The sequence below is a fragment of the Bos javanicus genome, chromosome 11, assembly GCF_032452875.1.
Source record: "Bos javanicus breed banteng chromosome 11, ARS-OSU_banteng_1.0, whole genome shotgun sequence".
In the NCBI taxonomy this organism is placed as follows: domain Eukaryota; kingdom Metazoa; phylum Chordata; class Mammalia; order Artiodactyla; family Bovidae; genus Bos; species Bos javanicus.
The window spans coordinates 106,436,483-106,451,173 of record NC_083878.1 but is presented as its reverse complement, the minus strand read 5'-3'; the positions used below and the strand labels follow the sequence as shown (position 1 = coordinate 106,451,173).

Below are 14,691 nucleotides of genomic sequence, written 5' to 3'. Positions count from 1 at the left end.
TAATCGGCACTGCTGCTTAGCCCGAAGCGACCAACAGCCATCGTCCGGACCAAGACGCCCGGAAGTGTAAGGGACCCAGAGAGGAAAGGAGGGGCACGGAGGGCGAGGGCGGGGCCAAGGAGGGGCGTGTCTGGGGAGGGGCGTGTCCAGGGGAAGGGGTGTGGTGATGAGGGGCGTGTCCAGCGGGGGGCGGGCGTCGTGATGGGGGGCGGTGTACAGTGGGAAGGGCTGGGCACACCCCCAGGTCCGGGGGAGCCAACTCTTCATGACCCTGTAGACTAGCCCACCAGGCCCTTCTGTCCATGGGAATCGCCAGGCAAGAATACTGGAATGCGTTGCCATGCCCTGCTCTAGGGGATCTTCCCAACCGAGGGATCAAACCCATGGTCTCTTGCATCTCCTGCATTGGCAGGTGGTTCTTTACCACTAGAGCCACCTGGGAAGCCCAGTACCCCCTACTGGCGGGGAACACAGACCCCGCAGAGGAGGGCCCCAACAGGCCACTGTGCCCAGCGCTACAAATGAATCACTTTATTTACACCGCGTCTCTCTAGGCCCCAACCCCCTGGGAGAGGCCGACTGCTGGGGAGCTGAGGAGGCTGGCCGGGGCAGAGGCTGGTCCGGAGGTAGAGGCCACGGGAAGAGCGGGCAGCAGCGGGTCCTGAGTGGGCCGGGCCAGGCCAGGAGTGAAGGCACGAGGTCCTGGGAGCCCAGTCCCAGGGCAGAGGGCCGCCCATCCAGAGGAGGTGGCATGGGGTCAGCTCCCCGGGGTCAAGCCAGGGTCCACACCACCACAGCTCTGCTCATAGGACGGTGGGGCCTCTGCAGGGAGACAGCCAGGTCTGCACAGGGCCCGGGGCACTCCCTCCCCACCAGGCCCCAGGCCCCCACTCACCATAGGGGTAGCCCCACGAGCTGTACTCTGGGGGGAGGATCAGGGTGCTGGAGGTGGGCACCGGACCTCCAGAACCCTCTGCAAAGTAGGGCACGGTGGCACCTGTGGAGATGCACAAGGGAGGTGGCAGAGGGTGCGGGGCAGGGCTGCCATCCTGAGGACGGGGTTCTGGGGCACCATGGGGCACAGAGCCAAGGGCTGCATGCAGCTGCTGCTGCTGGGAGTGGCTCTTGGTGGAGAGAGAGACAGGATCCGAGAAGAAGTGAGGGCCGCTGGCCACAGCCTCCGCCTCCTCCTGGGGTGGCGCTGAGGGCACCACCAGGCCAGGGCCTGGCCGGGGGCTCAATGGAACATGGTTCACAGCGATGTTGCCGATGAAGACCGGCAGCGTCACGACAGCTTCCGGTTGTTTCAGGGAGACCTAGGGAGGTTGTGCATGTGAGGAGCCAGGCCTCGGCCCCGCCTCCCACCCCACCCCTGACCCCTACCACCTGCAGATAGTAGTCCACGTGGATGAGGCTACAGCCCGGCAGGGCGGACTGGGGCAGGGCGGGCACCAGAACCTGCTCTTGCCACTGAGCCCGCCGCCAGGCCTTGACGCCGGCTCCCTCCACCTCGGCGATGGTCCGCACATCATAGATCCAGCGCCTGGCCTTGTAGGACACTTTCTGGGGAAGGGCCAGCCTGTGAGCCTGGGCGGCCAGCCACCCGCCCCTCCTCTGCCCCAAGGGACGGGGCCCAGCAGCCAGGGGACGCTGACCTGCAGCAGACTGGCCACCACCGGGCTGGTGTCCTTGCCTGACTGGTTCTCAATGTCTGCCTGCAGCCTCAGCACCTGCCCTACCACATAGCCTCGGAGGTCGGTGCTGGCCGTGAGGACCACGCTGCCCGTCTTCACCAGCTTGTAGGAGAACTTCTTGGTGGTGGAGGCCACATTGGGTTGCTTGGGAGGAAGGCAGGGAAGGGGTTTGGCGGGTGTGAGCAGACAGGATCCCTGGGTCAGCTCAGAACTGAGGCTGCTGCTTCCACAGGCCACCTCACCTGTGCTGGGGACAGGGCATTGCACAAGTGTGGGAGCCACCCAGGAGGCCACTGCCCCAGCCTCACCTCGATGTCTGGGATGCTGTTCAGGTTCAGGGGGCTCAAGATGTAGAAGACACGGCTGCACTGGTGATCCTTGGAAAAACGTGGTGTGTCGATGGTGGCCCGTACCTGGTGTACAATCTTCCCAAAAGGGCCCTCGAAGGACGTGGGAGCCGTGGCTGGACAGAGAGCAGGGACTGAGGTCCCACTGTCCCCCGCCTCCCACCCACCCTCACCCACTGCCACCGCCGGGCCGGGCCGGGCTCTCACCAGGAAGCAGGAACTGGAAGGGGAAGCTGTGCTCTCCAGCAGGCAGGCTCCCTGAGGACACGAGAGGTGGGAGAGGGGACAAGGCGCCATCACAGGGCCCAGAGCCGAAGCAGGCCCTGCAGCCGACAAGCTCCCACTGCACCCATCCAAACCTGGGAGGGACTGGCCCCTTCAGCCCCAAGCGCCCAGCAGGCAGTGCCCTGTTCCTGCCACAGAGAGAAACCCTGGGAGAGGGCGGGCCAGCCACGGGGAGGCCAGAGGCAGGTGGGAAAGCAGGGGGACAGACAGACCCATCTTAGTGGGAGGAGGGGAGGGGTGGGTTCCAGACTCACCCTTGTCGGCCAGAGACAGGGCACTGTTGAAGTAGCTCTCCTCCACCACCCAGGCCGAGTCGTTGGCCTTGTTGGAGACCCTGCAGGACCCCGTGCAGGTCACGCGGATGGCTGCAAGGTGGGGCCCGTGTGAGTCACAGGCAGGTGCTGGCCTTGGCCCCTCCCTAGCCCCAGCACAGGCATTCAGGCAAGACTAACGGGACCCAGGATCACCCAACTAGGCTCTGGGAAGGCCAGTGCACGGCCGGCTGCCCTCCAGAGGACACAGGCTGCCTCTCCCACATCCCAAGGTGCTCCCACCGAGCCAGGGTGCTGAGGCACAGGGCTCCACCCATCCCGCAGTCCAGAACAGGAAGGCCCCAACGGTCACCCAGTTGACCCCTGGGCAAACCCCAGCCCCTTGACCCCGCACCAGACCCTAGAAAACCCCTTCCCTACAGGGGAAGCTTAGGAAACCTTTGGTGAACAGAGGTGGGTGGGGCAGCTGACCTTCACCCCCACCTTCCTGCTGCCTCACCGGCATGTCAGTGAGGCTGGGAGCCACCCCTCCAGGCACCAGGAAGCTACCTATTAGCCCTTATGCAGCAGGAATGTGGTCAGACCTGCCTGAGAAAATAGACCAGCAGTCTGGCAGCCAGAGGGTGGGGACACCTTGGCCCCTGGGCCAGAACTGCCCAGGAGCGCTGATTTCTGCATTGAGGTGGCTGGGCCTTCCCCCTGCTCCCAGGGGAAGCCCGCAGACAGGCAGCAGGTCACTGCCGATGTCCAGGCCATGCTCAGGAACTTGAACTGCTCAGTCCAGAGCCCACTACTGCAGTCGGAAGGCTGTGGCTGGACCGGCCCCAGCCAAGGCTGGTCACCAGAGGGGACACCACAGCTGGAGGCCCGCAGGCCAGGGGGTGGGGATTCGGTGACAGGTAGCGCCGTGGCTCCCTCCTTTCCTTCCTCTCCCTGCAAGCTGAGTCAAGACCAAAAATTTAGCCTGTCTGCCAGCCGCCCTTCCTCCCCTGAACTGAGGGATTAGTGAAGGAAGGCGACTCGGAATCTGATACCTTCCTGACAGAGCCACCAGGCAGAAGGCGGCATCTCAAGTGCCCGGGCTGGGGGAGGCAGCGGCGCCGGCTCTGTCCCCGGCTCCCCAAGGCAGGCCCCACCTTGCTGACAGGGGACAGGCCTCCTGCGGGTCACCCACAGTGTGCTGGGCTGCCTTTCACGAACCCCTGGCTCCCCCTCCGCCCTGTCGGCACTTCCAGTGACTGGCCTCAGCCTCCGTGCCAGCCCAGCGTCACCACCAGGACCTCAGCCCTAATTTCTCATCTCTGCTCCACCGGCCATCCCCTCCAAGGGCCAGACCTGGAACTGTTCCCACTGGAAGTCCGAACACAAGCAGCGCACCTACAGACCAGCACAGCCCAGGAGACACAGCAAGGAACAGACAGAAAAGGGGAAGCCAGACTGGAAGGCTGACTGGAAGACACCCCAATGGAGTCCAGACACTACACTGCTTGAAACTCCCCGTGGAGAGGGCGTGCCCCCCCCCCGCCCCGCCCCTGCAAATCAGGCTGCCCTGGGAACACTGGGAACAACAGAATATACTGGAAGAAGTGCAGTGGTCCCTGGGCTGGCCCGGTGCCGGCTGGGCCTGTCAAGTGACCCCAGTGGATGAACACGGAGCTGAAGAACCACCCAAAGACTTCTGCCCAAAATCTTGACTCACAACAGCATGAGTTAAAATGGTTTTTTTAAACCACTTAGGTTAGGGGTGATTTGTTACTTAGGGGTGACTGTCGCATAGCAGCAGATAAAAGAATAGCTGTCTCACCTCACTAGAATTCAAGGAAACTCAGATGACTTACCATTTTAACCCATCAGGTTGGCAAATGTTGTTTGACGTGTTACAAGCAGGTATTAATAGAAAGACCCTTGCTTATGGCAGTCAGACTGTCGGCTGACACAGGGTCCTGGAGACAAAGCCAACAGATCTGTGCAAATTTTACACACAGGTTCCAGGGGTCCAGCAGTTCCCCTTAGAATCCCACCCTGTTTACTCAGGAGCCTCCAGCAACACTCCTCGTAACGGCAAACCATCTAGGCCCAGCCTCCAGGTCCAACAGCGGGGCGGATAAACCAGGCATGCGCTCAGCCAGAACCCAGCTCCAGAATTAAGGTGAACAAGCCACGGTGGCACCTGGCCCCAGAAAAACAGACTGACCCTTGGTTATCCCAGGCGGGCCTGAACTGTTTAACCTTCCCCATGATCGTGCCACGGCCTCCTCTGCAAACAGGTTGAGCCCCCTTCGGGGACCCTGCCTGCGGGAAAGGCCCACCCCTATGCATGCTCTCCTCCTCAGGGGAGCGGTGGAGACGTAGGGAGATCCGCAGGTCTCCTCGGTCCTCCAAGGAGGACCGTTAAGTGGATCCTATGCCAGAGTGACCTCTGGAACTTCTTGAGCCAGCACGCTCACCTGCCAGCAGCCCTCCTCCCAGGCACGACCTGCAGTCTGACCATGACGATTTCTGTGTCCCTGCTTCCACCAGCTCCCACAGACCTGGGGTGGCCCAGCCTCCGCCGCATCCTCTTACTGCAGCTCTGGCCGGAGAGCCACTTTCCTCTGTCCTGTTTCCAAATCTATAACACCAGAAGAATGACGACGCCCACCTCCCAGTGTTCCTGGGACTCGAGGACTCGTGGGTTGGTCCTTGGGAAGTGGGAAAGACCTCTGGCCCAGGGTGAGAGCCCAGTGAGTCGCCAGAGCCAGGGGCTGGCTGCTGCTGTCGTCCAGGCATTGCCCTCCCTTTTCGAGAGCAGAGCACAGGCCAGCCCTGCCTGACCCCCGGCCTGACCCTCTGACTGGGCTGGACCCAGGCTCCAGGAAAGCACCTCCTTCCCCAGCTGTCTTCCACATCAGCTCCCAGGGCTGACCGCAGATCATCACCGACTCTCCTCAGTCAGGCGCTTAGAGGCCCACTGCCTCCCAGCCTCCATGTCCTGCTGGGGGCCTCCCTGTTGCACCACTGGCTGGTTACAGGAGCTCAGTTCAGTTCAGTTCAGTCTCTCAGTCATGTCCGACTCTTGGTGACCCCAGGGACTGCAGCAGGCCAGGCTTCCCTGTCCATCACCAACTCCCGGAGTTTACTCAAACTCATGTCCATTGAGTCTGTGATGCATTCCAACCATCTCATCCTCTGTCGTCCCCTTCTCCTCCTGCCTTCAATCTTTCCCAGCATCAGGGTCTTTTCCAATGAGTCAGCTCTTCGCATCAGGTGGCCAAAGTATTGGAGTTTCAGCTTCAACATCAGTCCTTCCAATGAATATTCAGAACTGATTTCCTTTAGGATGATTCCCTTTAGGATGGAAATCCTAAGGATCCTGCTCCTATGGATGCAGGAGCTCAACAAGTATCTTTTGAGTGAATGTTTAAAAAACACTATGGGGGGCTTCCCTGGTGGCTCATTTGCTGAAGAACTCACCTGCAAATGCAGGAGATAAGGATTCGATGCCTGATCCATGAAGATCCCACTTGCCTCAGAGCAACTAAGCCTGAGCACTGCAACTACTGAGCCTATGCTCTAGAGGCCAAGAGCTGCAATTACTGAACCCCGTGCTCCCTAGAGCCTGTGCTCTTCAACAAGAGAAGCTGCCACAGTGAGAAGCCCGAGCACTGCAACTAGAGAGCAGCCCCTGCTCGCCACAAGTACAGCAAAGCCCGTGCAGCAATGAAGACCCAGCACAGCCATAGATAAATATAAAAAATTAAAATTTAAAAAAAAAAAAAAAAACCACACAGTCTTTCCTCTCTCACCCCTGGGCCCGGCCAGAGGGCATCCCCTCTACCCCTGGGGGCAGCCTGAATAAAACCCTCTCTGGCCCGAGGACCCCCGCTGCTCTGGGAGCACCCTTACAGTCAGGACCATCAGCAGAGTCTCCTTCAGCCTGCTGTGACCCAGCTGTCCGTTTACCCACATCCCACCCCCCATGTGGAGGCTGGGAGGCTCTGCCCCACCCAGGTTAGTCATGCACCGCTCAGGCCACTCCCCCACTGTAGACACCCCGGACCCCGGCTACAGGGGACGACAGGTCAGCAGGCCAGTTGGAGAGCTCCACGTGGGATCTCATAGGGTCTGTCCGTCCTCTGGCCTGCCTCTCCTTTCTGTGCCCCGCTGGCTGTACTCACCTCTCACCACCAGCTTATGCCCCAGAGAAAAGATGCGCCAGCTGCGGAGCCCCTGCCAACCACACCTACCCAAGCAGCCCAACCCCAAACTCCAAGTGTGGAGACATTAAAGAGGCCACGGGTTATGGGGAGGGGAGTCCCACCCGTCCAGGATGAGGCAGTGGCTGCCCAGAAAGGAGGACAGCGGCTCTCTGTCCTCAGGGGGCATCCCATGTGCTGGATGGTCAGCCCCAGGGGCGAGCCTGGAGGTCCAGAAGGAAGCCCCTGCAGCTATGGTTCTGGCCAATCAGCCCGAGGTAGAGAAGCGCCCCAGGACGGACACACCGCACAGCCTCACACTCAGCGCCAGGCTCAGGAAGAGGCCCAGCCACCGGCTGCGTCCTCGTCCACCACCCGGGTGTGAGGTCCCCCACAGGGCCCCGTCCACACCTCAGGCAGCAGACCAGGCCGGCGCCATCAGGGAGCCCTAGTAAGGGCCGCCGCAGCAACCGGATCCCGGGTCTCAAAGTCCCAGCAGTCTGCGCCAGCAGAGAGACCGGATCGGAGGGCTCAGGTTCGGGTCCCAGATGCTTCCTGGGCCGGGGGCCTGCGGCGCGCAGGGATTAGCAAGACCCTCTCAGCCCTCAGGGCCTGGCTGGGTGCGGGTAGGGCCCCGCGGGCCGGCCGGGGACCCGCACACTCGGGGGACTGCCTGAGTGTCTGGGGGAGAAAGCGAGCGCGGGCCGGGCTCGAGGGGAGGGCCCAGCAGGTGCGGGGCGTAGTGGATCGGAGACCCGACAGGGAAGGTCAGGTCGGAGGCGTCGCGGGTCCAGGTCAGAGCGGCCTTCGGCAAACCAGATGGGCTCGAAGCCCCGGCCCCGAGTCTGGCCGCCCCTTGGCGGAAGGACAGGAAGGGCAGATGCGGAAGGACTGGGCCACCCTGGCTTCCCTGCTCCGCCCCGCCCGGCGCCTGCCTCCCACTCCGCGGCCCGCCGCCCGCCTGCCGGCCCGGCAGCCCTCCCCGCGGTCGGACGGGAGCCCCCGGCCTCAGAGGTCCCTGGCCCCGCGCCCGCTCGGCCGCTCCGGGGCGCCGCCCGCTCGCCGCAGGTGCGGCCCTCCCCGGACCCCGCGCCCACCTCGGAAGGGCAGCGGCGCCGCCAGGCGCACGCGCACGGCCCCCACCAGCGGTTCCCCCGGGCTGTAGACGACGCGGCCGTGGTTCAGGCGGACCTCGAAGAGCTGCACCCGCCCCATACCGCGGCCCTGCCGGGCGGCCGCACTGAGCCTCCTTCGCCCCCGCCCAGCCGGCGCCGTGGCCGCCGCGCTCCCAGCCCCGCCCTCCCGCCAGACACGCCCCCACCAGCCACACCCCCGGCACGCCCCGTTCGCCCAGGCCACGCCCAATCATCGCCACGCCACGCCCCCATCAACGTTCGCACCCCACTCACCGCGCCCCCGCAACGCCACGCCCACGCCACGCCCCCCGTCGCCACGCCCCCTCCCCTCCATCGTTGGCACCCCAGTCCCCGCGCCCCGCCCCCTAGCCTGCCAGGCCACTCCCCGGCCGTCCCCGCTTCTTGTCCCCAGCCCTCCCTCCCCCCGGGCTCCCCAACGCCCCCAGCCCGCTCCAGCCCTGCCCCCAGCCGCTCCTGGGTCGGTCCGCCCGGCCTCTCCCCGCCCACCCCCTCGGCCAGCCTAGAGCAGCTCCAGCGCAGCTCGCGGGAGCCCGGCGCACCTGCGCCCCCTCCCGCCCCACCTGTCAAGGGGCCGCCCGGCCAACCCCAATCCCAGGCTCCTCCCACGGGTCGCCCCCGCCCCGCCGGAGGTCTCCAGGCTGGGTTCGTGTCCTGGGCGGTGGGCGCTTGGGTCGGCCGCGAGGAGCGAGGGGGTGGTGAGGGGATGAGGACAGAGAAGGCGGTGCTGGGCGCCTCCTGGCTGGGGAAATACCGGGTTGCTGTAAGGAGGGCGTCAGGATGATGCCACGTGTTTGTCCAGAACAGCTAGGCGAATGGGTGGCATTTTTTGATGGAGACACCGGCCTCGGTACAAGCTATTTTGGAAGAAAATCATGACCCGCAGAGGCAGAGGTGCCCGTTAGGCACCTGAGTGAACCGGCACTTCTAGGCATGAGTCTGGGGGGCGCGAAGGACGAAAGATTTGTCAGAGACATGTTTGTACCTGGTGACTCTATTCAGGACGCTGATGACATCAGAATCGGGGGTGAGAGCCGCAGAAACCTAATCTAGGCCTCCAGTGACAAGCAGGGGCCTTAGTCTTAGAGGCTGAGGGGTCCCCGGAGGCCAGGGAGATCCTGAAACCAGGGCTCTCGCAGGCTCCAGGCCCACCGGCCCACCTGGGACTCTGATGAGGCAAGAGGGAGCTTCTGATTGGCTGGTCTGACACTTTGCTGTCAGGGGCGTGCAAATGGGGGAATCCCTGAACCAGGAGTTTGGGATGCTGAGGGATGTGGGAAGCCCTAACATGCTAAATATCCATGGCAGAAATCAAAAAGGAAGTGTTTGAGGAAACAGGGAGAGAGGGTGTGCTGGCTGCTACAGAGATGGAGGCAGAAACAGGGGGCCTTTATTTCCCGCAGTTGGCCCCCAATAGGGCTCTGCACACTCCTTACTCTGACCCTTCCCAACCCGTCCCCCTCCAGAAGCTCTGCTGCTGTGTCCTCATGTCCACCATCACCACCCTGACATCCCATTTCTCTAAACGCCTTTCGTCTTGCTCTCACGGAACCCAGGCTTCTCCTGGCAGCTCTAAAGTATAAATGTTTATTTTCAAACAATACCTCTGGGCCTGCAAGTACGGTGAACTCCTGACTCTCTATGACTGCCTCCAGACCATTTCCCCCTTCACCCTACTAACTTCCAGCTTTAACCCTCATTTTCTCAGAGTAATAATTCCCCCCCACCCCAGCACTGTTACTGGTACCTTCAGAACCGAGGCCCACCTCCCCTTACTCTTTGGTGATTTCAGCGCCTGACTCGCTCCCTGTCGTTCTCTCTCCGGTACCACTGGTGCTGGAATTCTGACTTCAGAATCCGCATAGGCTTCCCTCCCATTTTCACTTCCTGGCCTATATCTGAACATAAACCTAGGATATGTTGTAATCAGCTATGGTAACGTGACAGACACAGAGCCAACTGCCTTGAAAGAAGAGTTCAAAGCTTACACTTCCCAAGAGAGGCAAGCCACTCAATGCAGGGCCACCTGGGGAAGCACCAGTGTCAGCTGTGAGCAGAAGCAGGGACGAGAGCTTGGCCGGAGCCTTGCCTGTGTTTTCAGTGGGCAGGAGGTAGGCAGGCAAGCTTCTGCAAGCTGAGGACTGGGTGGTGAGTGATTTCAGTGAGTTACTGTTGTCCAGTGCCCGGCCTGGGTGGTTGGCCTGATGTGCAGTTAAAGGAGGCGGGTGGGGTGTGGGCCCTGGACCCGTTGCTTTGCATGTGAAAACTGTGATGGCAGGCGAGTTGTTTGCTCTCTAGGAATTAGCCAGCCTGGGAGGGGCAGTCTCTCCCCAGCCAGCAAGGCCCTCAAGATGTCAAAGCATCGAAGATACAGAAAATAAAAAACATGATCAGTGCAGTGCTCATCCCCATGACCCTGTCCTCCGAGAACCTTCCCCAGTAGCCTCTCCTGCAGCTTAACTTTTGTCTGAACAACGTCTCCCAACAACTCCTCACCCCTTCCCACTCTCACTGTTGCTCCCGTCAGCAGGTGGATTCCATCCCCTCTTGTTGAATAGGCCTGGGCCCTTGACTTGCTTGAACTGCCAGAGAGATGCCACGTGACTTTCAGGCTCTAAGGAGGGCTCGCAGCTTCTGCTTTCATTCCCTGAGGGTCCCGAGCTCCACGTGACAGTATCTGGCTACTGCTCTGGAGTGATCCCCTGGGGGTGGGGGAAGCCAGGACGTGAGAGTCAGACTTCCCACCTCACTCACACACCCTGACTGAGGCTGCAGGAGGGACCCTGACTGTACCAGCTGTCTAACGAGCCACCCCATTTATTACTTACTCTGAAAACTAACGGTGATCTCCTTCAGAAGGTCCCGGGCACGCACTGCTGCACTCAGTGCCCCCGACCCTGCAGCAGGCCACTGCACACCCACAGCTCCGCCGGACACTGCTGGACACTCATAGGCAAGTCTGGATCAGTCTCTCGTGGGGTCACTGCTGCTTTCTCCTGGGTCCTGGTGTGCACAAGGTTCTGTTTGTGCCCTCCAAGAGTCTGTTTCCTGAGTCCTGTGTAAGTTCTGTAATCCAATCCCACTGGCCTCCAAAGTCAAATTCCCTGGGTGTTCTGAGTCCTTTGCCAGATTCCCAGGTTGGGAAATCTGTTGTGGGTCCTAGAACTTTATTAACAGTACGAGAATTTCTTCGGTATAATTGTTCTTCAGTTTGTGGGTCGTCTACTCGGTGGCTCTATGGTGGGTTAATGGTGACCTCCTCCAAGAGGCTTATGCCACAGGCTTTTTGACCCAGGTCTCCTGCACCCAGAGCCCTGCCCCTGTGGCAGGCCACTGCTGACCTGTACTTCTGCAGGAGACACTCAAACACAGTTCTGGCTCAGTCTCTGGGGTCTCTGGGTCCTGGTGCACGTAAGGTTTTGTTTGAGCCCTCCAAGCATCTCTGGCGGATATGGGGTTTGATTCTAAATGAGATTTCACCCTCCTATCATCTTGATGGGGCTTCTCCTTTGCCCGTGGATGTGGGGTATCTTTTTTTGCTGGGATCTGACATTCTCCTGTTGATGGTTGTTCAGCACTTCAGTTCAGTTGCTCAGTCCTGTCTGAGTCTGTGCAACCCTACGGACTGCAGCAGGCCAGGCCTCCCTGTACATCACCAACCCCCAGAGTATACTCAAACTCATGTCCACTGAGTCTGTGATGCCATCCAACCATCTCATCCTGTGTCGTCCCCTTCTCCTCCTGCCCTCAATCTTTCCCAGCATCAGGGTCTTTTGCAATGAGTCACTTCTTTGCATCAGGTGGCCCAAGTATTGCAGTTTCAGCTTCAGCCTCTGTCCTTCCAATGAATATTCAGAACTGATTTCCTTTAGAATGGACTGGTTGGATCTCCTTGCAGTCCAAGGGACTCAAGAGTCTTCTCCAACACCACAGTTCAAAAGCATCAAGTCTTCGGCTCTCAGCTTTCTTTCTAGTCCAACTCTCACATCCATACATGACTACTGGGAAAACCATAGCTTTGACTAGATGGACCTTTGTCAGCAAAGAAATGTCTCTGCTTTTTAATATGCTGTCTAGCTTGGTCATAACTTTTCTTCCAAGGAGCAGGTGTCATTTAATTTCATGGCTGCAGTATCCATCTAAGGTGTTTTTGGAGCCAAAAAAAAATAAAGCCTGTCACTGTTTCTGTTGTTTCCCCATCTATTTGCCATGAAGTGATGGGACCAGATGCCCTTAGTTTTCCAAATGTTGAGTTTTAAGCCAAAATTTTCACTCTCCTCTTTCACTTTCATCAAGAGGCTCTTTAGTTCTTCAGTTTCTGCCCTAAGGGTAGTGTCATCTGCATATCTGAGGCTATTGATATTTCTCCTGGCAATCTTGATTCCAGCTTCATCCAGCGAAGCCTTTCTCATGATGTAGTCTGCATATAAGTTAAATAAGCAGGGTGACAATATACAGCCTTGACATACTTCTTTCCCTATTTGGAACCAGTCTGTTGTTCCATGTCCAGTTCTAACTGTTGCTTCAACAGTTAGAACTGGCTGTTCAGCACTGAGTTGTAATTGTGGAATTCTTGCAAGAGAAGATAAGCACACCTCCTTCTACTCTGCCATCTTAAGGGTTCACCTTAACTCCACCATAATTTGGTCTCAGGTCAAACAACAGGGAGGGAACACAGCCCCACCCATCAATAGAAAATTGGATTAGAGATTTACTGAGCAGGCCCTGCCCATCAGAACAAAACCTGGTTTCCCCTGAGTCAGTCTCTCCTAACAGGAACCTCCCTTATCTTAACCCTAAACCTCTTATCCTCCTCTGTCTGAGGGCAGACAGAATGAAAATCACAATCACAAAAAAACTAATCAAACTGATCACACAAGCCACCACCTTGTCTAACTCAATGAAAATATGAGCCATGCCATGTAGGGCCACCCAAGACGGGCGGGTCATGGTGGAGAAGTCTGACAAAACTTCAGTGGTCCACTGAGAAGGGAGTGGCAAACCACTTCAGTACTCTTGCCTTGAGAACCCCATGAACAGTATGAAAAGGCAAAAAGATAGGACACTGAAAGATGAACTCCCCAGGTCAGTAGGTGCCCAATATGCTACTGGAGATCAGTGGAGAAATAACTCCAGAAAGAATGAAGGGATGGAACCAAAGCAAAAACAACACCCAGTTGTGGATGTGACTGGTGATGGAAGCAAGGTTTGATGCTGTAAAGAGCAATATTGCATAGGAACCTGGAATGTTAGGTCCATGAATCAGGGCAAATTAGAAATGGTCAAACAGGAGATGGCAAGAGTAAACATAGATATTTTAGGAGTCAGTGAACTAAAATGGACTGGAATGCGGGAATTTAATTCAGATGATCATTATATCTACTACTGTGGGCAAGAATCCCTTAGAAGAAATGGAGCAGCCCTCATAGTCCACAAAAGAGTGTGAAATGCAGTACTTGGTGCAATCTCAAAAATGACTGATCTCAGTTATTTCCAAGGCAAACCATTCAATATCACAATAATCCAAGTCTATGCCCCAACCAGTAACGCTGTAAAAGCTGAAGTTGAAAGTTTCTATGCAGACCTACAAGACCTTCTACAACTAACAGCCAAAAAAGAGGTCCTTTCATCATAGGATACTGGAATGCAAAAGTAGAAAGTCAAGAGATACCTGGAGTAACAGGGAATTTTGGCCTTGGAGTACAAAATGAAGCAGGATAAAGGCCAACAGAGTTTTGCAAAGAGAACGCACTGGTCATAACAAACAACCTCTTCCAACAACACAAGAGAAGACTCTACACATGGACATCACCAGATGGTCAATACTGAAATCAGACTGAGTATAGTCTTTGCAGCCAAAGATGGAGAAGCTTTATACAGTCAGCAAAAACAAGACGGGGAGCTGACTGTGGCTCAGAAGATGAACTCCTTATTGCCAAATTCAGGCTTAAATTGTAGAAAGTAGGGAAAACCACTAGACCATTCAGGTATGACCTAAATCAAATCCCTTACCATTATACAGTGGAAGTGAAAAATAGATTCAAGGGATTAGACCTGATAGAGTGCCTGAAGAACAATGGACAGAGGTTTGTAACACTGAATAGGAGGCAGTGATCAAGACCATCCCCAAGAAAAAGAAATGCAAGAAGGCAAAATGGTTGTCTGAGAAAACCTTACAAATAGCTGAGAAAAGAATAGAAGTGAAAGGCAAAGGAGAAAAGGAAAGATACACCCATCTGAATGCAGAGTTCCAAAGAATAGCAAGGAGAGATATGAAAGCCTTCCTCAGCGATCAATGCAAAGAAATAGAGGAAAACAACAGAATGGGAAAGGCTAGAGATCTCTTCAAGAAAATTAGAGATACCAAAGGAACATTTCATGCAAAGATGGGCACAATAAAGGACAGAAATGGTATAGACCTAACAGAAACAACAGATATTAAGAAAAGGTGGCAAGAATACACAGAAAAACTATACAAAAAAGATCTTCATGACCCAGATAATCATGATGGTGTGACCACTCACCTAGAGCCAGACATCCTGGAATGCACAGTTAAGTAGGCCTTAGGAAGCCTCACTATGAACAAAGCTAGTGGAGGTGATGGATTTCCAGTTGAGCTATTTCAAATTCTAAAAGATGGTGCTGTTAAAATGCTGCACTCAATATGCCAGAAAATTTGGAAAACTCAGCAGTAGCCACAAGACTGGAAAAGGTCGGTTTTCATTCCAATCCCAAAGAAAGGCAATGCCAAAGAGTGTTCAAAC

At 57.3% G+C, this 14,691-nt stretch overlaps 1 protein-coding gene across 6 annotated transcripts; it reads right to left on the bottom strand.

Annotated features, from left to right (window-relative positions):
* Window positions 1–516: 516 nt before the first annotated feature.
* On the bottom strand, window positions 517–8,060 carry ARRDC1 (arrestin domain containing 1). 6 transcript variants are annotated; one of them, XM_061434345.1, is made up of 8 exons: window positions 7,871–8,060; window positions 2,581–2,691; window positions 2,249–2,299; window positions 2,003–2,157; window positions 1,656–1,838; window positions 1,387–1,563; window positions 896–1,316; window positions 517–822 (listed from the first exon to the last, which is right to left on the bottom strand). In XM_061434345.1, the coding sequence occupies exons 1-8, from the start codon at window positions 7,986–7,988 to the stop codon at window positions 758–760; spliced, it is 1,281 nt and encodes a 426-aa protein (XP_061290329.1). In that variant the 5' UTR covers window positions 7,989–8,060; the 3' UTR covers window positions 517–757. The 6 variants fall into 6 exon arrangements, with proteins under 6 accessions (XP_061290329.1, XP_061290328.1, XP_061290325.1 ...); XM_061434344.1 differs by having other exon boundaries at window positions 2,003–2,175; window positions 7,871–8,056; XM_061434341.1 differs by lacking the exon at window positions 7,871–8,060 and adding an exon at window positions 5,046–7,169 and having other exon boundaries at window positions 2,003–2,175.
* Between the last annotated feature and the right edge of the window lie 6,631 nt (window positions 8,061–14,691).